At 37.3% G+C, this 18,721-nt stretch overlaps 2 protein-coding genes across 14 annotated transcripts in view; one reads left to right on the top strand and one right to left on the bottom strand.

The window, feature by feature from the left end:
• LOC136341984 (uncharacterized) overlaps positions 1–18,721 on the top strand; it is a 305,269-nt gene that overhangs the window by 79,070 nt on the left and 207,478 nt on the right. For 2 of the 4 annotated variants that reach the window (XM_066287417.1, XM_066287416.1), the window contains one exon: positions 12,158–12,337. The exons of 1 other annotated variant lie outside the window; for it this stretch is intronic. In XM_066287417.1, the coding sequence (XP_066143514.1) occupies positions 12,258–12,337 (80 nt within the window). In that variant the 5' untranslated portion in view covers positions 12,158–12,257. The remainder of the gene's footprint in view (positions 1–12,157; positions 12,338–18,721) is intronic. One more of the 4 variants, XM_066287414.1, reaches the window with a different exon arrangement.
• LOC136341973 (muscleblind-like protein 1) overlaps positions 7,854–18,721 on the bottom strand; it is a 163,804-nt gene continuing 152,936 nt past the window's right edge. For 7 of the 10 annotated variants that reach the window (XM_066287394.1, XM_066287388.1, XM_066287395.1 and 4 more), the window contains one exon: positions 12,327–18,094. In XM_066287394.1, coding sequence (XP_066143491.1) covers positions 17,138–18,094 — 957 coding nt within the window. In that variant the 3' untranslated portion in view covers positions 12,327–17,137. Of the gene's footprint in view, positions 7,994–10,530; positions 10,616–12,294; positions 18,095–18,721 lie in introns of those variants that run through there. The other 3 variants (XR_010732562.1, XR_010732563.1, XM_066287396.1) reach the window with 2 other exon arrangements.

Here is an 18,721-nt window from a genome sequence, read left to right as displayed (position 1 = left end):
AGTGATCACCTAAAATGACATTACACGTATTTATTTATTTCTTTAATACGGCCCTAATTTTTGTTTCTATTTGTGAATGCAATTTTTATTTTTTCGTTTCTACCTAACTTATGCATTTTCTCTTAGTTCAATAAACTCTATCCCGTTTCAAAAATACCTAATGCGAAATGTCCGCACGAAAGTTTTAACGTCACAGCAACATACACCACATTTATCAATGCGCTATATGGAACTTAAGTTAATCGTAAATAAAGCTTTAACGACTTTTAAATGCTGACCTAAACTACCAAAACATGCAAAACGACTTTGTTAATAAAGTTGTTAAAACCCCAGCATCAATAATCAATAAATTTAATGAATTTAAAAGATTAAACAAATCGGTCTACCCGTTCACCAGATCTTACGTCAATGGATTTTTTATATGGGCATATATAAAGGGTTGGGTTTATAGAAGCATACTGCCACATTTTAATATCCTTAAAGAGAGAATTCTAATAATTTGAGATAGTTGAGAGTTGAGAGAGAAGCTAATAAAACATTGGCAACGCGCTCCTAAGATTGAAATTAGTCTTGAATTCTTTTCAAGAATTCTTGAATCTTTTTACATTCTTTAATGACTTCATATAAATTGGCTGCGTACGCCATACTTCAACTATCGTGAACGTGATTGTAACTGATATACTATATATTTCAGTACTAAAGGAAACACTTAAGTGGCTACACTGTGCGATATATTTATTATCTTACCTGCCACCTTGCCCATAATTCTGATATCAGTAAAATCTTGAAAAACCCCCCGTGACGTGAATTTAATTAAAAACAATTAATGATGTCCTTAATTTTTTCAAATTTAATATTAGTAACGTATTAATGGTCAATTAATGAGCAGTAAAATGCTGAGCAGAAGTTACTGGAAAAGTGACCCAAGCTACTTTCGCCTTTAAGTGAGCCGAAGATAAACAAGCAATTACGGTATTGAGCAAGAAAAAACACCAGAAAGTTTCACATAATGGTTTATTATCTCTACTATATTCAGAAAATGAGGGCCTAAAAGCCCATTGTTGTATGATCTACTGATCATCATCACATCATTAGTTTATCCTTATTACATATTAATAATTAATAAACAATAGTATATCAATAATCATGTCTATGAGACATAACGGTGAACGTGGAAACTTGACAAAATGTTTGACTACAATGTTCTAGTACTTACTAATATGACAAAAAAATCAAAATAGAGACCTTAAATTTTATCCGAAATTAAAATAATTTAATAATAATCCTATGGCACAAATTTTTAGGGTCACATTGACAGACTGAAATCCTGATTAGAATAACACAATTCGAGGCAAGGATAGTCGGCAAAAACATGGAGATATATATAATCACACACTTTATCAAATTAGTTCACTGTAGTACCTTCACAACCAAGACATGCGTGCAGGAATATAATAATAATTACTAATATCAACAACCTCGTTAAAGGAAGATTTTTTATATTATTAGATATATTTTTGTAATGTAAAGAGAGGTTACATGCTTAGGGATTCCTACACGGGTGCCGTTGAAGCTCGATGACGAGGAGGAACCGTCGAGGCCGATACAATATAATTCTGAGTCCTATTTATAGGTATACCGTCATACATACACTCATTATATTATTATTAATTATTTTACAGACACCTTTAGTGACAATCATAATTTATATTATTTATATATTTATTATTATACAATCATAAAATTTATATTTCTCCAAAAATAATCTGTTAAATTTTTAAAGGTTCCTCCTGTTCGCCGAGCCGCCTCGCCTTTACTCCAGGATTATTGTATCTAAAATTAATTCTTTGCCCCAAAGCGCACCCCACCTTCGCTAATGTTTAGCCCGAAAAGAAGGGTGGACCAAGGGGTTTCATTCCTACTTAACGGGGACGTTAAAAAACTGCCCGATTTAAGCAGTTTTTCAACGGATTGACGACAAACGTTTTCATCGTTTGCCTCGTGATGTGACTTAAATAACAATCATTACTAAAAATATCACAAAATTGTTGTTGATCAAATAAAAAAAGGATGAGCCACGCTATTTACATCTCGGGTCGATAAGGGTCAAGGGGTAAAAAGTCCTTTTTATGTGGCTCACGCTAAGGATCACTCTGTTATTTTAATGTGTGTATAATTCAGAAAATTTTGGTTGTCCTACTAAAAATATATCAATAACAACAACTATATAGGTTAAAGACCTAACCGCTATGTAGGTCGACGCTTACAGTTTTAAAGATTAAGAAAATCTCGATCACCTTAATAACTCGCCATAGTCAGTTACCGAAATCAAACCACCATAAAAAAACACACAATAAATATAACAAAACAAAAATATCATATTTATAAAATATCTTCAAAAACAAAAACACGTAAACATATAAAAATATAATAATTTTTTCTTTCTTTGTATATTTAAAACTACTTATTAGTATCAGCTATTTATTCAATTTTTCCCAGGCAACTGACGGGCCCTATTATATTTATTAAAACCTTACTAAAACACGAGAAAACATAATTTCTGGCAATAGAGCTGTCTCGCTTATACTCAAAAACGCTGTATTTTTAAACCCCATCATTTCACCGTTTTCTTACAACTTCTATAATTTGAGATCTCTTGCCTATAAGGTAAAACAAATACAGAGTACAAATATAACCAGACAACTTGAATAAGGCCATTCTTCAACAATGATCCCCATTTATTGATGTTTATCTTCGAACGTGGCAATGCCACATATTTCTCTCGTAATTTTTGAAGTAAAATTCTGGACAAAGTTTGAAAAATGACCCTGCGTATGTAGTATTTTGACTTTCAATACTGTGTCAGCCATGCTTCGATAAATAAGCGCAGCCCGAAAAAAAAGCGAAGCGATTAGCGTTAGTTCTACTTGATTTACGTAAGCTGGCCCGTGCGCTGCTGACTCGCGCAGCTGGGTGTGTCCCCATGATTTATTTTCCAATCTGCTTATTAGTCGATAAATATGTCATGTTCGTGCTCGTTTCTCAATAGTTTGAGGCGAGCACTCTGATAAAAGTTGCAATATTGGTCTGCTGCTGCGCAGAGAAGCGGCGCATAAAGCGGTAGCGGTCGGATCGCTGCTACACAAGCGGTATTACAAAAAAAGGACTTTTAATTACATCGTCACGGTCTACTTTTCTATTTAGCATCAACAACAACTGTACAATAAGAGCGCGAAATTAACAATAAAATATATTAGGTATGTAAAAAATCACAATTTCCTTCTCATATTATACCTACTATAATATAGTTTTTTTTTTTGGTAAAAATGGAAGCCGAACGATAATTTTCTTCATAATATGATTATTTCAAAAACAAAACTGGTAATTGTCATGATAGGCTCAGTTAAGAACTAAGCAGAGGCTTACAATAAAGAGGGCGGGAAGAAAAATTAAAGCGTTTAAGCGTAAGATAACATGCAAATAAGCGTCGCTACGAGGGTTAAGCTAAATCTAATCGCTAGGTATAAATATAGAATACACCAATGAGTACAAACTTCAAACCTGCCACATGTAATCTTTCGCAATTTCTTTACTTCTCAGGATATTATATTATACCCATTGGAAACAGCGTAAGGAGGCATGCAAGGTAAATTTATAATAACAACGCTACTAAACTACAATAGGGACTACGTGTTGGCGGCGTAAACAACTGCCGCCGCCACTGTTCGCTACAATACTCATTAGTAATAATAACATACAGTAATAATAAGCAATTAGGGTCGGTTTTTACTACAGCTACACTTAACCGTTCTATGGAGGGTGATTTACCCTCTGCGCCGAATGTAAGAGAGGATATCCCGTCAGAAACGGTGCGGCTGATGATGAGACATCCTATAGGACACGTATACAGGGTGTGATACCGGGAACTGAGACGAGGGACTGTGGAAAAAACGTAAATAGGAATAATCTGAAAATTTCACACTATTAGGGCACCCAAGTTAATAATACACATTTTAGTTATCATTGAAAGCAGAGAAAATCGTTTTTGCAATTTCAAATTGTATTTTTGCGAATTAATTGATGTCAATGCAATGAAAACTACAGAGATTATTTGATATAGAGCATTTTTGGAAGTTCTCAACTCAAAGACACAATATTCCCTTTATTTAACAACATCACTTTCAAAAATGTAAACACCATAGCTGATTGAATTTAAAAAATCAATTTGAACATCGTCCATTGGCGTGAGATAAAAGCTAGTCGGCATAATCATCAATTTAATATAGGTTTATGTCGTAAGTGCGGCTCCATACTTTGTTAACCAGAGCTTCTTGTTGACTTTTAATAGGACACTTACGCAAATCACCTTGTATATAAAGGGCTGTTTTTTCATCTTTCGATTGTGTTTTTGATTAAATGCGAGATGCGCGAGACGCATGTCTGCGCACTGTGCAATTGCGCAACCCTTCCATAATAGCATGTGACGTTGACGATTTAGTGCTCCAATAAACACGATACAAATGAATTTAGGACACATCAGCACAGACATAATTCCACACTAAAAGGGAAATTTTAGCATTTTGCATATGGCATTTTTTTATGAAAACACTTTTCATATTTTTCTAAAATTCATTATTTCTGCTTGACCTTATATGAATTGACACTTTGTTGTGCAGCACGGCATCGATTTTACAAGGGTTAGCTTTATGTAATTCTAATCTATGAATAGAAAGTTGAAGATCACAGCCACGTCTTGTATCATGATTACGAACAAATTTTAGAGTTTTGAGATTGTGTGAAATTTGTCTAATATATTTCAGAATTTGAAAGCTGAAAATTGAAGGAAACAGAACTCCCGCATGAAACGTGTTTTTGTATTACAAAAACACGCTTCCGGACACAACACACTGTAAAGCCATATCTAAACCAAAATTGAAAATTAAAAAATGTAGGTCAAGGAAAGTACTGAAAGACACATCCGAGGTGGAATTTTCCGATTTGAATTACCTACAGGGAAATTCATTAATGAAAATTAAATGGTAACAACAACGAAAATTTTGCTCGTTTTTTAAGTTTCCGATTTTTCCAAGACGGAATTTTTCCAGCAACCAATTTTCTAGACTTTTCAGACCGCTAGTCCTTGTCCCCCTTCGTTACGGACGTGGGCTCGTTCTTTAAATTTCCTGCGCAATTCCCGTACACGTTTACTGCATTCGTTTTCGAACAGCGGAGCTTGAGCAGTCAAATGATATTCGAGTGCCTGGATCATTTAATAAACGTTTTCGAGTCGTTTTGTAACAATACACGACTTCTGCACTGAATTGCAAATGGATTTCCTTCTAATAATAATTAAGCATTTTGGAAGTGGAAAGTACCTAACTTTTATTACAATATACAATAAAGTTCAGGAAAGACCTTCCCTTTGAAAGCAATGGCGAGGAAGAAGATGAAACAGAAGAGATTTGGAAATTTGCGGAATTCCCTTACGGTTGCGTATTATAATGACAATTTCAAATCCGCTTCAGAATTTCTGCACGGTTGACTTGTGTTGATCACCGAAAAACAGATTTTGCTTACTTATATTTTTATTTTTGTGGTTTGGATAAAGTTAGTTCCTCCGGGATTTCCTCCAAATTTTAGTTTAATAGTTTCACACGCTTTATCTGATTGCTCCGCAAGCTCTGATCAGAGCAAGTCATTACGGAGCACTCTGGAACATAATAAACGAACGAACACACCTAATGCTCCAAATAATCGGTGAGCAATAAACAAACGTCAAGAAGCTATTCGAAATCCTCGATTGCAAAGACAAACTCAATATGTCATTTACCATGAGACCGACATCGATAAATTCGTATCTATCTTCAGCTTGTACCAAACGAATTACACTACTCAAATCTTAATTGGCAGCAGCAATGGTTGTTTGATAGCTGTCGCTTGTAGCCTGAATACGATTGACGCATGGCAGCTGTCAATGTTGAAGGTTATTGTCGAGGAGCTGCGAACTGCACAACGCGTAGACATGAATCTGGCTCTTGCTCTGAAGCACGTTCAGAATAAAAAAATGGAAACAGCCCTCTAGTATCACATTTTCAGATTTCCCCCGACTCGGGTATTCGCACAATCGATAGAGGCATTTCCCATTGCGACGCCCTGTATGTGCCATTTTGAATTGAATCAAATAAACATTTACGTAAACACCTAACGTATAGTTATCACAGTGGAGTCACCGCTTAAATAGGTAAACAAACAAAATATACAGGAGGCCCAAAAATAGGCCCGATATAGAAACTTAAACCCTATATGCTTGAAAGCTATAGAAGTGGCGTGGCTAGTAAAAATCCCCGAAGCCATTTATCACATTTATAAAGTTCCTATGACAACGTGCGCTTAATACCACTGATTGTCATTTTTGTCGGGGTAAAGGGGGGCGTTTAACGCTTACGAGGATTTTCCGGGCCACCCTGTATATTAGTGAATCAAAGGTGAAAGAAATTCGTGGCGTTAGTCAAGCGACAGATTTAAGGGTAAATCACCCAGGGGTTGAGGGGGCGCTATATGCTATGGGGCCTTCATTTTCATGGGTATTCGTGAAGGTTCCCAGGGTAGTGTTGGTTGTGTAAAATGGATAAAATAAAATTTCAACCTTTTCTGCCGCCAGAATGGGTTTTTACGTGTTTGATGAACAACTGGTCAACAATTAGCTCATCCATTTAGGCGACCAATATCCAGTGATTCCCTCGGAACTTTCGCGCGCACCCACGAAAATAAGTGTCCGAGGACCACATCCTCGAATCTGTCCCCAGCTAAAGAGAGAAAGGGATGACGTATGTTTCTGCTGGTATTTTTTAGTTATTTGGTATTGCAGACTTTCAAAAGAACAAAAGGTAGTTTGCTTCAATGCATTTTGATATTGCAAATGTTTTCCAACCACGTTTTACACCTACGTCAACCCTTCTTAAAAAATGGATACCAGGCATGGGGTAGGAAAAGGGAGAGGTACGCCGAACCTAATAAACAAGCTAACAATCGCACGCGCACTAGAAGCAAAGCAGAGACCCGTGCTCATACATGGAGCTCTCTCACTCTATTTGGTGGTGGCATTAAAGGGCCTGGATATTTTTTTATAGTCGATGTATTCTTATGTTTGCACTTGGAAGTGAATTTTGACTGTTTTTAAGTTTATTGCACTGGTTTGATAACGTGAGGGGAGGGAGCAGTAAAAATTCACTGCGGCAATTTGCGGGGACAGCAACCCTTTAATACCCTGGTAATTGGACAATACTAAATGCTTATCAATCAACCATGCAGGAACTTGTTTATTTTCCGCGTCCCGTTACTTTATTTTTTATCGTGACTTTGTGGGAGATATTAATATCATCAGTCGCGCTAATATAGATATCAATATTATTACTCTGACTAGACGATTAGTATAGTAATTAAGGTAGATTTGCTCGAAAGAGTTTTGGGAAATTTAAAGCTTAATTCGTTGTGGGAACCGGAACGAACTTTGAAAAAGGCCGGAATTGTCACTTCTTCGTCTTACCTATACACTAGGAACATTACAAGTATTTCGTAACATCATTTGATTTTGGATATCTCCCCAAAGGTCTAACTTAACTATTTTAGAATATTTCTGTAATAGTAAAAACACCGGATGTCGTGTCACTCGTAACTCTTAAACGCTACGTTGAAAAACAATTTGTTATTTACCTGGCCATCACATGGTCCAATAATCAATGTATAATAGTAATAATAATAAAAGTCTATGCAAATATATAAACGTATTACGATAAATAATAATAAGTTTTCGGTGTTAGTCGTTGTGGCTACTGCTGCTGTTGCTGCAAGTATGGCGTTAGGGCGGCCATCACCGGAGCGGGGGGCAGCACCACCGGGATGTGGTAGTACTTGCAGGTGGAACGACAACACTGACCCTTGGCCGCGTCCCGACACACCGCTACCCGGTTTTCGATCACTTCCACGCCCTCGCCTAGAAAAAAGTCCGATCAAAATAGCTTTCGCAAATTAGCGCAAACAAAGCATTGTGATTTTGTTTAAAACCTTTTCGGCCACACGGAAGAAAGAGACTCCTAACATCAAGGATATCTTAACATGGACGATAGCTTCCGGAACAAAAAACATGCAGGGTGTTTGGTAGAAGGACAGAAAACTTTCAATGGGAGATGGATGGGGTCATTTTGAATCTATATAACCATATTTATTCTTATACAGAGTCTCATCGTTTTTGAAATATCGACTTTCTGACATTTTTAGACGTAACAATTGAGTTGATGTAATTGAGTTCCTTTTCATTTTAGTATTCAATACTTTCTGCTTTCGAAAATACATTTTCTTTTAATTATTATTACCAGCCTCTATGTAGAGAAATTAATGTGTTAAAATGCTTTGGTTCCAATTTATTCTTCTATTTTAAACAACATTTTCTCCAATGCGGTAGCAACTCCAGAAATTGTTGAGATAGTCTTAAAAATTTATCTATTGTATACTCTCACAAAAGATATATGACGTTACGACCAAATTACAGTTCACAAAACTAAAAACAAAAGGAAATATTACTTACAACAAGAAAATAACCGAAATTAGGTTTAAATAATTGTTAATTATTTAAAAAATAATAAGATTAGGTTTAACTTAAACAATAGTAATATTAATTAATTTTATCTTAAAAATGAAACCTTCCATTTCTGATACATTTACCCGCCCCTCTGTTCTGTCCTCCCTACAGTCCGCCTTTGACCGATATAAAAAACATGAGACTTTGTATAAAGATAATTATGATTATATAGATTCAAAATAGTTTATCTATTGCCTATTGAAAATTGTCTATCGTGCTAACAAACGCCCATAGACGCAACAGCATACATATTGCGATACGCTGATGACACTGCACTTATTGTACATGACAACATGACTGAGAAAGCGATAGAGTTCAAACACTAATGGATGACACAGCGTTATGGTTCTATAAATTGTTTGTTTCGTTAATTGAAAATTAGGTCTACTTGTTACTTCTTTAAACAGAACGTCCTGTGTATTATTTTTTTCTATCTTCCGTTAATTTTGAATATTTCTTGCTCAGCATTTAACATGGCCAACTTCATAGATTTTTCAAATATTGACGTCTTATGCTTCGAAAATGCAAAATGTGTTAAATTGCTATTTACTTAACAAATTATCCATATTTTAACTTAATATTTTTGGAAAAGATCTAGAACATCTCAAGTGAGCAGAGCGACCAAATCGATCATTTTAAACAAATATATTGTCCTTCTAACCACCAGTAATATACAGGTCGTCCCATTTGAGCACATCACCAGTTATCGTCAATGCTTAATAGTCGATGGCAACTAAGACACAAGGAAGTTCGTCCACAAATAATTGTTTTCTGCTGTATATATGTGTTGCCAAAAACCAGAATCATCTAACTTACTTCGTTTACCTGTAATTAACCCATTCTAGAACACATGCCAAATCCTGTATAAGTAAATTAGTAATCAAGAAGAGAGACATTATTTTCTACAACTGAACTAATCTCATCTAATGTTATTTTGAATACTTGTTTTCAACAGTTTTTGCAATTTTAACGCCATATTGTACAATAAAGGAGATCTTATGAACACAAATAGAAAAGTTGACTTCAATTTTCTTAAAGCGACTCAATGTCCCTAGTCCTCAGTAAAGGGCAAAGCTATTCTCAGTTTTAACTGCAAATAATGTGTAATTGCACCGCTTCAACAATTCCTATTTGCGTGTGTGCTGCTATTTCCAAATAGGATGGAAGAAAAAATGAACAAAATACACAGGAAATTTAAAATTCGACGCTCATCATTGGGATCTCGGAAACTAAAGGAGACGTAAAGAAGTTTAAATGGGGACAAAATGGCCAAATTGAGCATTTGCCCAAATGCCATTTTGAAAATTTGAAATTTTCGAGTACTTCCGAAGATTATCGAAAGGAGCTAAAAATTGGATATTTCGTTATTATTTTTTTTAGCGTTATTTGAAAAAGGAGCACATTTTCATTGCCTCTTCTTCTTAGCTATACGATAACGTTTTTAGATTTGCCATCCGACGTTTCGTCTTTCCGCTACCACCATCAAATTTATTTTTTCTTATGGGCACTACATTGGATTTTTTGACAGAAAAATAGCCGGATGGCAAATCTGAAAACGTCATCGCATAACTTATAAACAAAGGCAATAAAAATGTACTTGTGGTTCCGGGGCTCCTTCCTAAATAACGAAAAAAATTAATAAATAAAATCTCCAACATTTATTTTTTTTTTATATCTTCGGAAGTACTCGGAAAATTCAAATCTTGAAAACGGCACTTGATCAAGCGCTAAATTAGGTAATTTTGCCCCTATTTAAACTTCTTCGTGTCTCCTCTAGTTTTAGACATTCCAATGGTGGGGGCTGAATTCGAAATGTCCTGTATACACAGTAAAACCAGAAATTGATTTTCTACTTAGTACAAGATAAAATGGAAATACTAATTGGTACTCACCTTCCTGAAGATGTACGAACTTGCATGTGGGCCGGGTGCATAGGCCACGATTAAAATCTTGGCACACCGGGAGGGTGTCCAGTAACTGAAAAAACATTGAATCATTAGCCATGCCACCATCTCACTTTCGTCACAAATAGGAGCACTTAAGTAACTTAAATCTCACTGCGCAGCAGTCACCGAGGGTAACTGATGCGCAACCGAGCAGACTTCGGCTAGTAAGATGGCCAAAAATCGCTCCTCGTAATTATTATTATTATTTAAAAAAAAAGAAAAAAAAAAAAAGAAACTGGTGCCAAAATTGTCTTGACTAAAAAATACTGCGGCGCATTCCGTCAGCGATCGTCAATCATTCTGCATTCGGCAGGACGTCTTCGAAAACCTTCACAAACGTCTAAGAGAGGTACAAAGTGGAGAGGCAATTACAATTAATACTAAAACAAACTACTAAACAATAATAAGGTATAAATGAGATAAGCTGAAAAAATATGGCAGCGAAGGCCGAAACCAAAAGCCAGTAAGTGTTACGTCGGGTATAATGACAATCGGAATTTAGTGTGTTACATGCAGAATGTTTGAGAATCTCAGCTAAAATTTGATAGATTGTAAGAAGCTATGGAATGTTGCTGAGTTAGATAAGTAATCGCTCTAAAACTGGAGTTATTAAGTGGGAGACGTCAGCGAGGAGACGCTTTATAATAATCTTCAGCGCAATTGAAAGATTCTCTAGAGAGAAGCGGGAAGCTAAAAACACATTGATGAGGTCTCTTTTAGGGGAATACCACGGTTTAATTGTTCTTATTAGTTAAAACTAATATGTTAGTAAACGTAATTCACATCGAAATCTAAGAAGCAAATTCGAGCAATTTGGCAACAAAAGCCTGGTAAAAATGGCGAAACATGAGGTGACACTTGGGAGGGTTAAAATTTAATGGAGAAACTACTTACATTTAATAACACCAACTAAATTGTTTTTTAACTTAGAAATATGAAAAGAAATTATAGTAGAAAAAACTGGTTTTTGTGTTGAATTCTGCATCGGGTGTCACGTCACGATTTTCAATTTCGTGGGATCGAGTTAGGAGGTACACACAGTACATGCCTTCACTATAGTTAGTTTCCTGACTTACATATCTCATAGCCACGATTAGTGGAAGCTATTACATTGTTGATTATATAATTAGACCTCATGCACTCTTACATTATTCAAATGTCAGCAGCGTTGATTACTTATCTAACCAGCACTAAATACTTCCAAAGGTCAAACTACAATGACTGGCACCGTTAAAGCGCAAACTCACTTACTTGCAAACTAATCAAAAAGCCTGGGGGTCGTACACAAACTGCGACAAAGCCAAAACGTTGTTCGCAATGTGTGTCCATGTTTAAAATTAAAAAATAACAAAACGAATTAACAAGTTACAATGTAACATTGACGACAGTGGTTAGTGACTAATTAGTAGAGATTTAGGAACATTGTAACTTGTTGTTAGTAAATAAAGAGGTCCGTGCAAGCCGTCCTACATAAATTGGTTCGTATGTTCCGCGTTTGCGCGCCGCAGCGTCAAACGCGGTATGTACGAGGAAGATTTAAAGTACATACGTGAGGTGAGTGTTTTGTTTCTAGCGATGTAGCACAGCTTACAGGAAGCAAAAACAACGTGAATACCTGTCCTTGCTCGTCAGTGTAGATCACAAAGGGGGCGTTGGAGGGCGCACCATTGTCTATGATGGCGTCATGCAGAGATTGTGCATCAGCGAGAAGCGGCATCGCAGCCAGTACGAGTTACACAGCCAGTACGAGTAAGTACGTAACCCACCAGACACCACCGTATTATGAGCGATTTAGATTTTTTTTTTTTCGCAAATTGCAAAACAGACAGTTGAGAGTGTGATAAATGGTTCCGGGTTCCGGAAAGTTTGTTAGAAATAAACGAGTGGGTGGCGGTAAGCATGAAACAGATAAAAAGCAAATCAATTCTTCGATTTACATTCCCTACTCAACAAAACAGTCTATGGTTGGTCGCAAAGCTTGGTCGGCCTTCAAATCGGCGAACAAAGCTCTGTTCAACCTCGCAGTAAATTCGCCTGGATCGGTACCTGCGCACCACTCCAAACACAAAACAGCTGATAAAGAGGGGGATTACTTACAATTGGAAATCTACCTAAGTAGCCGAACAAAGATAATCCTAAAGCAAAGCGGTCGTACTGTTACCAGCACTGTTTGTTAATAAAAAAAAATAAATAAAAACGGTAACAATATTAAGTATCAGTAAGAAAAGTACAAGCTGTTACTGTGCCAATGCTGCCGGAGGTCTGCAAATAACGAAAACTGTAGTAAAACGGTACTTTACTTACTAGTAGTAGTACTACAAGCTACAAGAGTAGTAGCAGGTTGTCCCGCAAGCAATAGCGGCTTTCAGGTAAACATAACTAGGACATGCACATTGACGCTGATAATCCCACCAAATCCTAATTATATTTTGAAAGCGCGCGCACGCCAAACACGTGGTAGTACCCATCGCTAAATAAGTACAAAATAAGCTCTAATGTAAATAGAATATCAGTCACTACGGTGGTTCCACACACAAATTTTTCCAAATTACGTCTGATATCATCCAACCAAACTCAAATCTCAACTTAAAGCTTAAATTTCGACGGACTCTTTTGATTTGAATAGGTAGTACCTAGTAGCTTTGTGCAATGTGCAGGCGAATCAAGTCCGCTGGTTAACTATAAGTATAACCCAAAACGATGGTTAGAATGGTGCTGAAAGATAAGTTCGTTTAAGTATGCACATTACACAAGCTGAAGCGAGTTGATGACGCCGTCCCAGACGAAGAAAGGTACTCGGCTTAAAGGCGCACACTTTATTTTTTGCTCGTTTTAAATGCTGCCGAATGTTGGTAAGTTTGGAGCTTTAGAACATTAAATTCGTGGTCCAGAAACGTCACAAAAAAGTTATTTTTGAAATTATCATTTGAAAGAGCCTTTAATGACAAATTAACAAATTAAATTCTAATTGATGCTTGTTAAAAATTAACCTGATAATAGTGGGTGGTTTTAGAATTTCGATGTATTTTTGCATACCCTTGTCTATAATAATGAAGTAATAATTACTGGTAATAGTAGAGGACTGATTAAAACGGAAATGGCTGTTGTATGCGAATGGTTCTATGAACACTACGCCATAAATAACAAAATATTTAAATGCATACGATAATTCTTGAGTAATAATTCAAATATTTTATGAAAGTTTGCTATGAAATTGAATCAGTTGAAATCGATTTGATTCGAGAGAAATAAAACATCAGTTTTCTTAATTAAAATCTGTGGCTAAGCAGTTTTCATATCGTAACTAGTAAAACAATGCTAAAGTATAGTAATGTACTCGCTTAGAAAGAACATTATCCCCTGAAACAAAATTGCACTTCTTAATTAATGTCTCGAGGTGGTGACGTGATCACATTAAGTCTGCAAATAGTATATTTATTAGCTCAACTTTACCAATAATTCAACAAGCCATAATCAGAGTCATTTGTGATGATGATCTATCTTTGTTGGTGCAATACGTCGTTCTACTGAAATCACAACACTTACCATAGTTGTACCAACAAAGTTGATAAAGCGAATGAGTTACACAAAAAATAAAGTGCATGTTATCATAGGCCCCCTTGAGAAGTATATATCTCGCAAAATCCCGCATAAAAATAAAATAAAATATAAACAAAAGTAATAAGGAGGAGGGAGAGTCGAAATAATAAGCGAAAAAATGATTAATAAAACAAATATCATGCATTTTCAAGCATTATTATTACAAATAGTAGCAGTGATAAATACATACACCTCAGGATTAGAACAATACGGTACACAAAGTAAATCGTCGACTTTATGAAAAATATAGGACCTCGGACGCTATGCTATGCTATGAATGTGACCCACACCAGTAGCGAAGCGTGATCAGCAGCCTAAAAGGCACTACACGTCATTATCAATTATGCAAGTCGGATTTAAGATGGCTGGCAGCTGATTACGCACTCTTAGGCCCCTTCCACGACTCTCCTTTAATTAAGTAGTTACTGAAATCGTGGAAAGTCGTCGAAAGTCACCCACTAGCCATTTACCCAAAAAACTACTTTATTAAGCGGTCAAACGTCGAGCCTGATTTACTTTTGCTATCCTGTCTAAGTTTTTAACACAGTTCTGTAACCATCCTACATAAAAATGCAAAAATTCTTCGTATAATAACTATACGTATCAACTAACTCCAATTAAGTAATGCAATATAGTAAAGTGATCTTTTTTGTTTGAAATACAAGCATCACAACTTTGGGCGCGCTCCATTAAAGAGCCCCTTACTAAAATTATTAAAATTCCTTTTTTTACTTTATAATAATAGTACGATAAATGCTAACTAGTAAGACACATTTTTAATATTATCAATATTATTTATAGTAATAGGATAAAATACATCAATTAACCATTTTCTAATCTAGCCTATATCTTACAATAAAAATGTGGAACTACTTTGGACACAGAACAAATATTTAGCGCCAAAATTTTTGTCAACAAAGAGGGTACAGCTATAAAGCTCTAGTTATTGAATAGAAATGTGTTGGAATTTAATGGTGGATATTTCCAGAGAGGGAGCGAATCGGTTAAATCCAAATTTGCTCGCTGGAAGTTTGTCGAAAAGTTTACTAAAAACATGAACTGAGATCGGGTATTAAATGCTTTAGAGATTTCTGATGTTCTACGGGTCCACAAAAAACAAATCACACCTTTAGTAACCGACATACACTGGAGTTTATTCTCTTTTACATCGACGAGGGAAGCGAATTTGAAAATTTCAACATTTTTAAGCGTTAACAGAATCAACGGTAGCAGAAAATCTGATAGAAACTGAAGTTGTAAATCCGCGAACGGTACAAATGTTCCTGCCTAAACTTCTAGCGGCAAAGTACTTACTTAAATGAACCAATCTAGGTCCGAACTAACCTTTTATGTAACTTTCAAGTGGGTTTTAACGCAGGCATTTTCCTCACTTCTTTATACTACCTTCCTATTTACCGGATGGACTAATAAACTTTTTCGAAGCTTTATAGCTATACCATATTAAAACTAAATGTGCACACTTCCGAACGCGGATTGTGGAAAAAAGTTTCTTTTATAAAATAGGAGGAACTCTCAAAACGGCAAATGGCTGCCGTTCCTGGAAGTCTACCCAAAAATTGCACACAGTTCCTCAAAATACTAATGAAAGAAGCGTAAACATTTGCTCTACATACAAAACTTACAGGCGCAATTTAAAATTGAATATAACGCATCACGGGAACGAAGTACGTACATGTGCTACATTTTTGTGCCATGGAGATCAAACACAGGAAGACGACAAACAAATTATTATATCAATAAGAAGAAAATAACAACAATTTAAATCGTTAAAGGCCTTTTAGGCTAAAAAACGTACACAAAACTAATTAATTAAAAATAGGAACAAACTGCGCCAGTGTCTTGCCTACGTACGATTAGACTGAGACCAGCGATTGATTAATAATAAAAAGAGATAGTGACTGGATAAAAAGGTAAAGCGAGAGACGATAACAATATAAAATTACTAACTTGCCGTGTTCTTAGTATAGTCTACGTGATGCCGACCCAAAAAGATCACGCTTTAGTATTTGCGGAAAGCTCCCAAACGATTCGGATGGATTTGAAAATCCCCATGCAGTTGGATAATAAAGCGACACACTCGGTTTGTAATATGCCACAAGTTAGTAAGAAGCTTTCTAACATCGAGAGAAAAGTGGGGCAGCAAAAAAAGCATTATTTTGTCATGAAAGCCAGGATAGTGGGTTTGTGTTTCAAAGAGATTGTAAACGTTGTTTGCATATGTATAGATTACGCTAGTGTTAACTGATTTTTCTATTGCGTTTCTTGCTCTAGCACACTTCAACATAGATAAACCGCGTTCCCTGCAAACCTGTCAGAAACCCGTCTGTCCTGGACTGGACAACCACGCAAACACCCACCGTAACTACAGAAAACTGGAATTCAAAAGTTCGCTGACAGATTTGCCAAAGAAATTATGGTAAAAGCGTAAACTCAGTGACGTTGATCTTTTTGGGCTGGTTAACAAAAACATTCAAATCTACAAAAAAATGGCACTTGTCTAACAGATACGCTGCTTAAAACTCTACCATGCAATCGAATTAGGCTCTCGATTAAATAATACGGTTCGTAGTTGTATGTATATAAATACGACAGAATGTCATGCAAAAAGATATATCTATGCCTGGCTTAAAATCTTACAGCCTAAACTTATCCACCAAAAAAATAATGTCAAACCGTACTGAGAGGGTATTAGTGGAACAATTGCAGAAAGATATGAGACAGAGAGGAAAGTACGTTTTGTTAGCGGGTGCGAATTTAGCGTCTCGGGTGTGAGAGTGGGGTATCACAGTTCTGAGGCACTCGCTTACCGGCACGTCACTGCTTTCTCTTTGACTAGACTCCGTTTTAAAAAAATACTTAAAAGTGGGCAAAACACGGCCGAACAGCTACTTTCAATAAAACAAAACAACACGAAACCAACGAACAAACATACCTACGAAGTTTTCAATTTCTTGAACGGCTGTACCACCACGTTATTGTTATTGTTGTTGGTTTGCGCAGCTACGGCCGCCATGGCAGCGGACGGAGCCACAGGCGCGGTCGAAACTGTGGCAGCCGCAGCTGCAGCATTTGAATACTGAGCGGCAGCCAAAAGCCCGCCGTTGATCATGGGCGCGGCCGTTGTGGCAACACCCGCATACGAGGCCACGGCCGGCCTCATGATCGAGTACGGGTTCAGCTGCAAAGCAGCCGCAGGGGGACGCGCTATGTTGAGGAAATTCTGCTGAGCTAAAGCCGCGGAATACGGATTGGCGGCGGCCAAGCCCAAGTTCAAACCGGTAAACGGGATGGCCGCGGGATATCGCAAAGCCGGCTGCGGAACCGCCAAAGTTTGCTTGTTCAAAGTTACTCCGGTGTAGTTAAGCGGGTTCAGCTGCGAAGCTGTTAACGACTGACTCATAGCGGCTAATTTAATGGCTTTGGCGTAGTTTTGCTGCGCTACTTCCTTGGCCATGGCGGCGGGATCAGGGAAAACAGTGACAGGTTGCTGTGCCGGTAAGCTAGTGAGGCCGGCGGAGGACGTCACCACCGTGGAAGCGCCAGCCTCGCTCTCTTTGGAGAGCAATTGAGGCTGGGGCGGAGGCGGCTGCGGCTGTTGCACCTGCGATTGCTGCAGCTGCGCCTGCTGCACGTACGCCATCGCCATCGAAATGGGCGTTTGGTGCGCGGTTACAGCAACGCCGCCGGCGGCCGCCTCCGGGATGGAAGGCGAAGCGGACGAGGACGGGGGCGGGGCGGGTGACGTTGGGTACTCACATGAAACGGGCACGAAGGGCTGTTGCAGTTGCATCAGCTGTTGGTACGTGGTGGCTGCGTTCGGCTGGTACACGGGCATGCCCGATTTGTCGGCTGCCGGTCGTTTATACGGTACCACGCCGGCAGGGAAGGCCTGAAAATGTTAAGTCGTTCAAAATATAGCTCTGACGGATCGCTATTTCAATTTTGAATAGAAGACGGACGAGAGTTGATTGCTGCCACCATGCCATAGATTATTCTGAGAGTGAGCTATGAAAGTGGCTATAATACAGGATGCTGCGCATTCTTGAGAATATACCCGAATCTCCTAAATCGTAAGAGGAGATATTGGGTCAGTTAAATTTAAGAGAGATCTCACATGGGGAGTTTGCCAATAAATCGTCTCAAAATCGAGTGCCGGGGTCCGTATGTTAATACTTACGGATTCTTATTGTCAGTTAAATTGAAATAATACGATTTGTTTTTACATCTCTTTCTTTCCAATATCTCCGTTAGTACCCAAAACATCGTAACTTGTAAAGCGACATTTACGAAGTACAAAAATGTATTGTACGATTTCGCTTTAATTTAACCGATTCTGCGTCTCTGACAGTCTACCAAACCCCCGTTTTTTCAAATTTGCACCATCCTGTATTTAGAATCTAAGTTATCAGTCAAAGGCAAACAGTCGGCGCTGGTGCAATGGGAACCAAGCCAAACTGTGACACAGAAATATTAATGCTCATATTCAAAATTGGAGGAATATTAAAAAAAATTATCG

The sequence above is a fragment of the Euwallacea fornicatus genome, chromosome 11 (assembly GCF_040115645.1).
Source record: "Euwallacea fornicatus isolate EFF26 chromosome 11, ASM4011564v1, whole genome shotgun sequence".
Classification (NCBI taxonomy): domain Eukaryota; kingdom Metazoa; phylum Arthropoda; class Insecta; order Coleoptera; family Curculionidae; genus Euwallacea; species Euwallacea fornicatus.
Note: the sequence above shows the minus strand (reverse complement) of the source record. Positions and strands in the feature narration are given on the sequence as shown.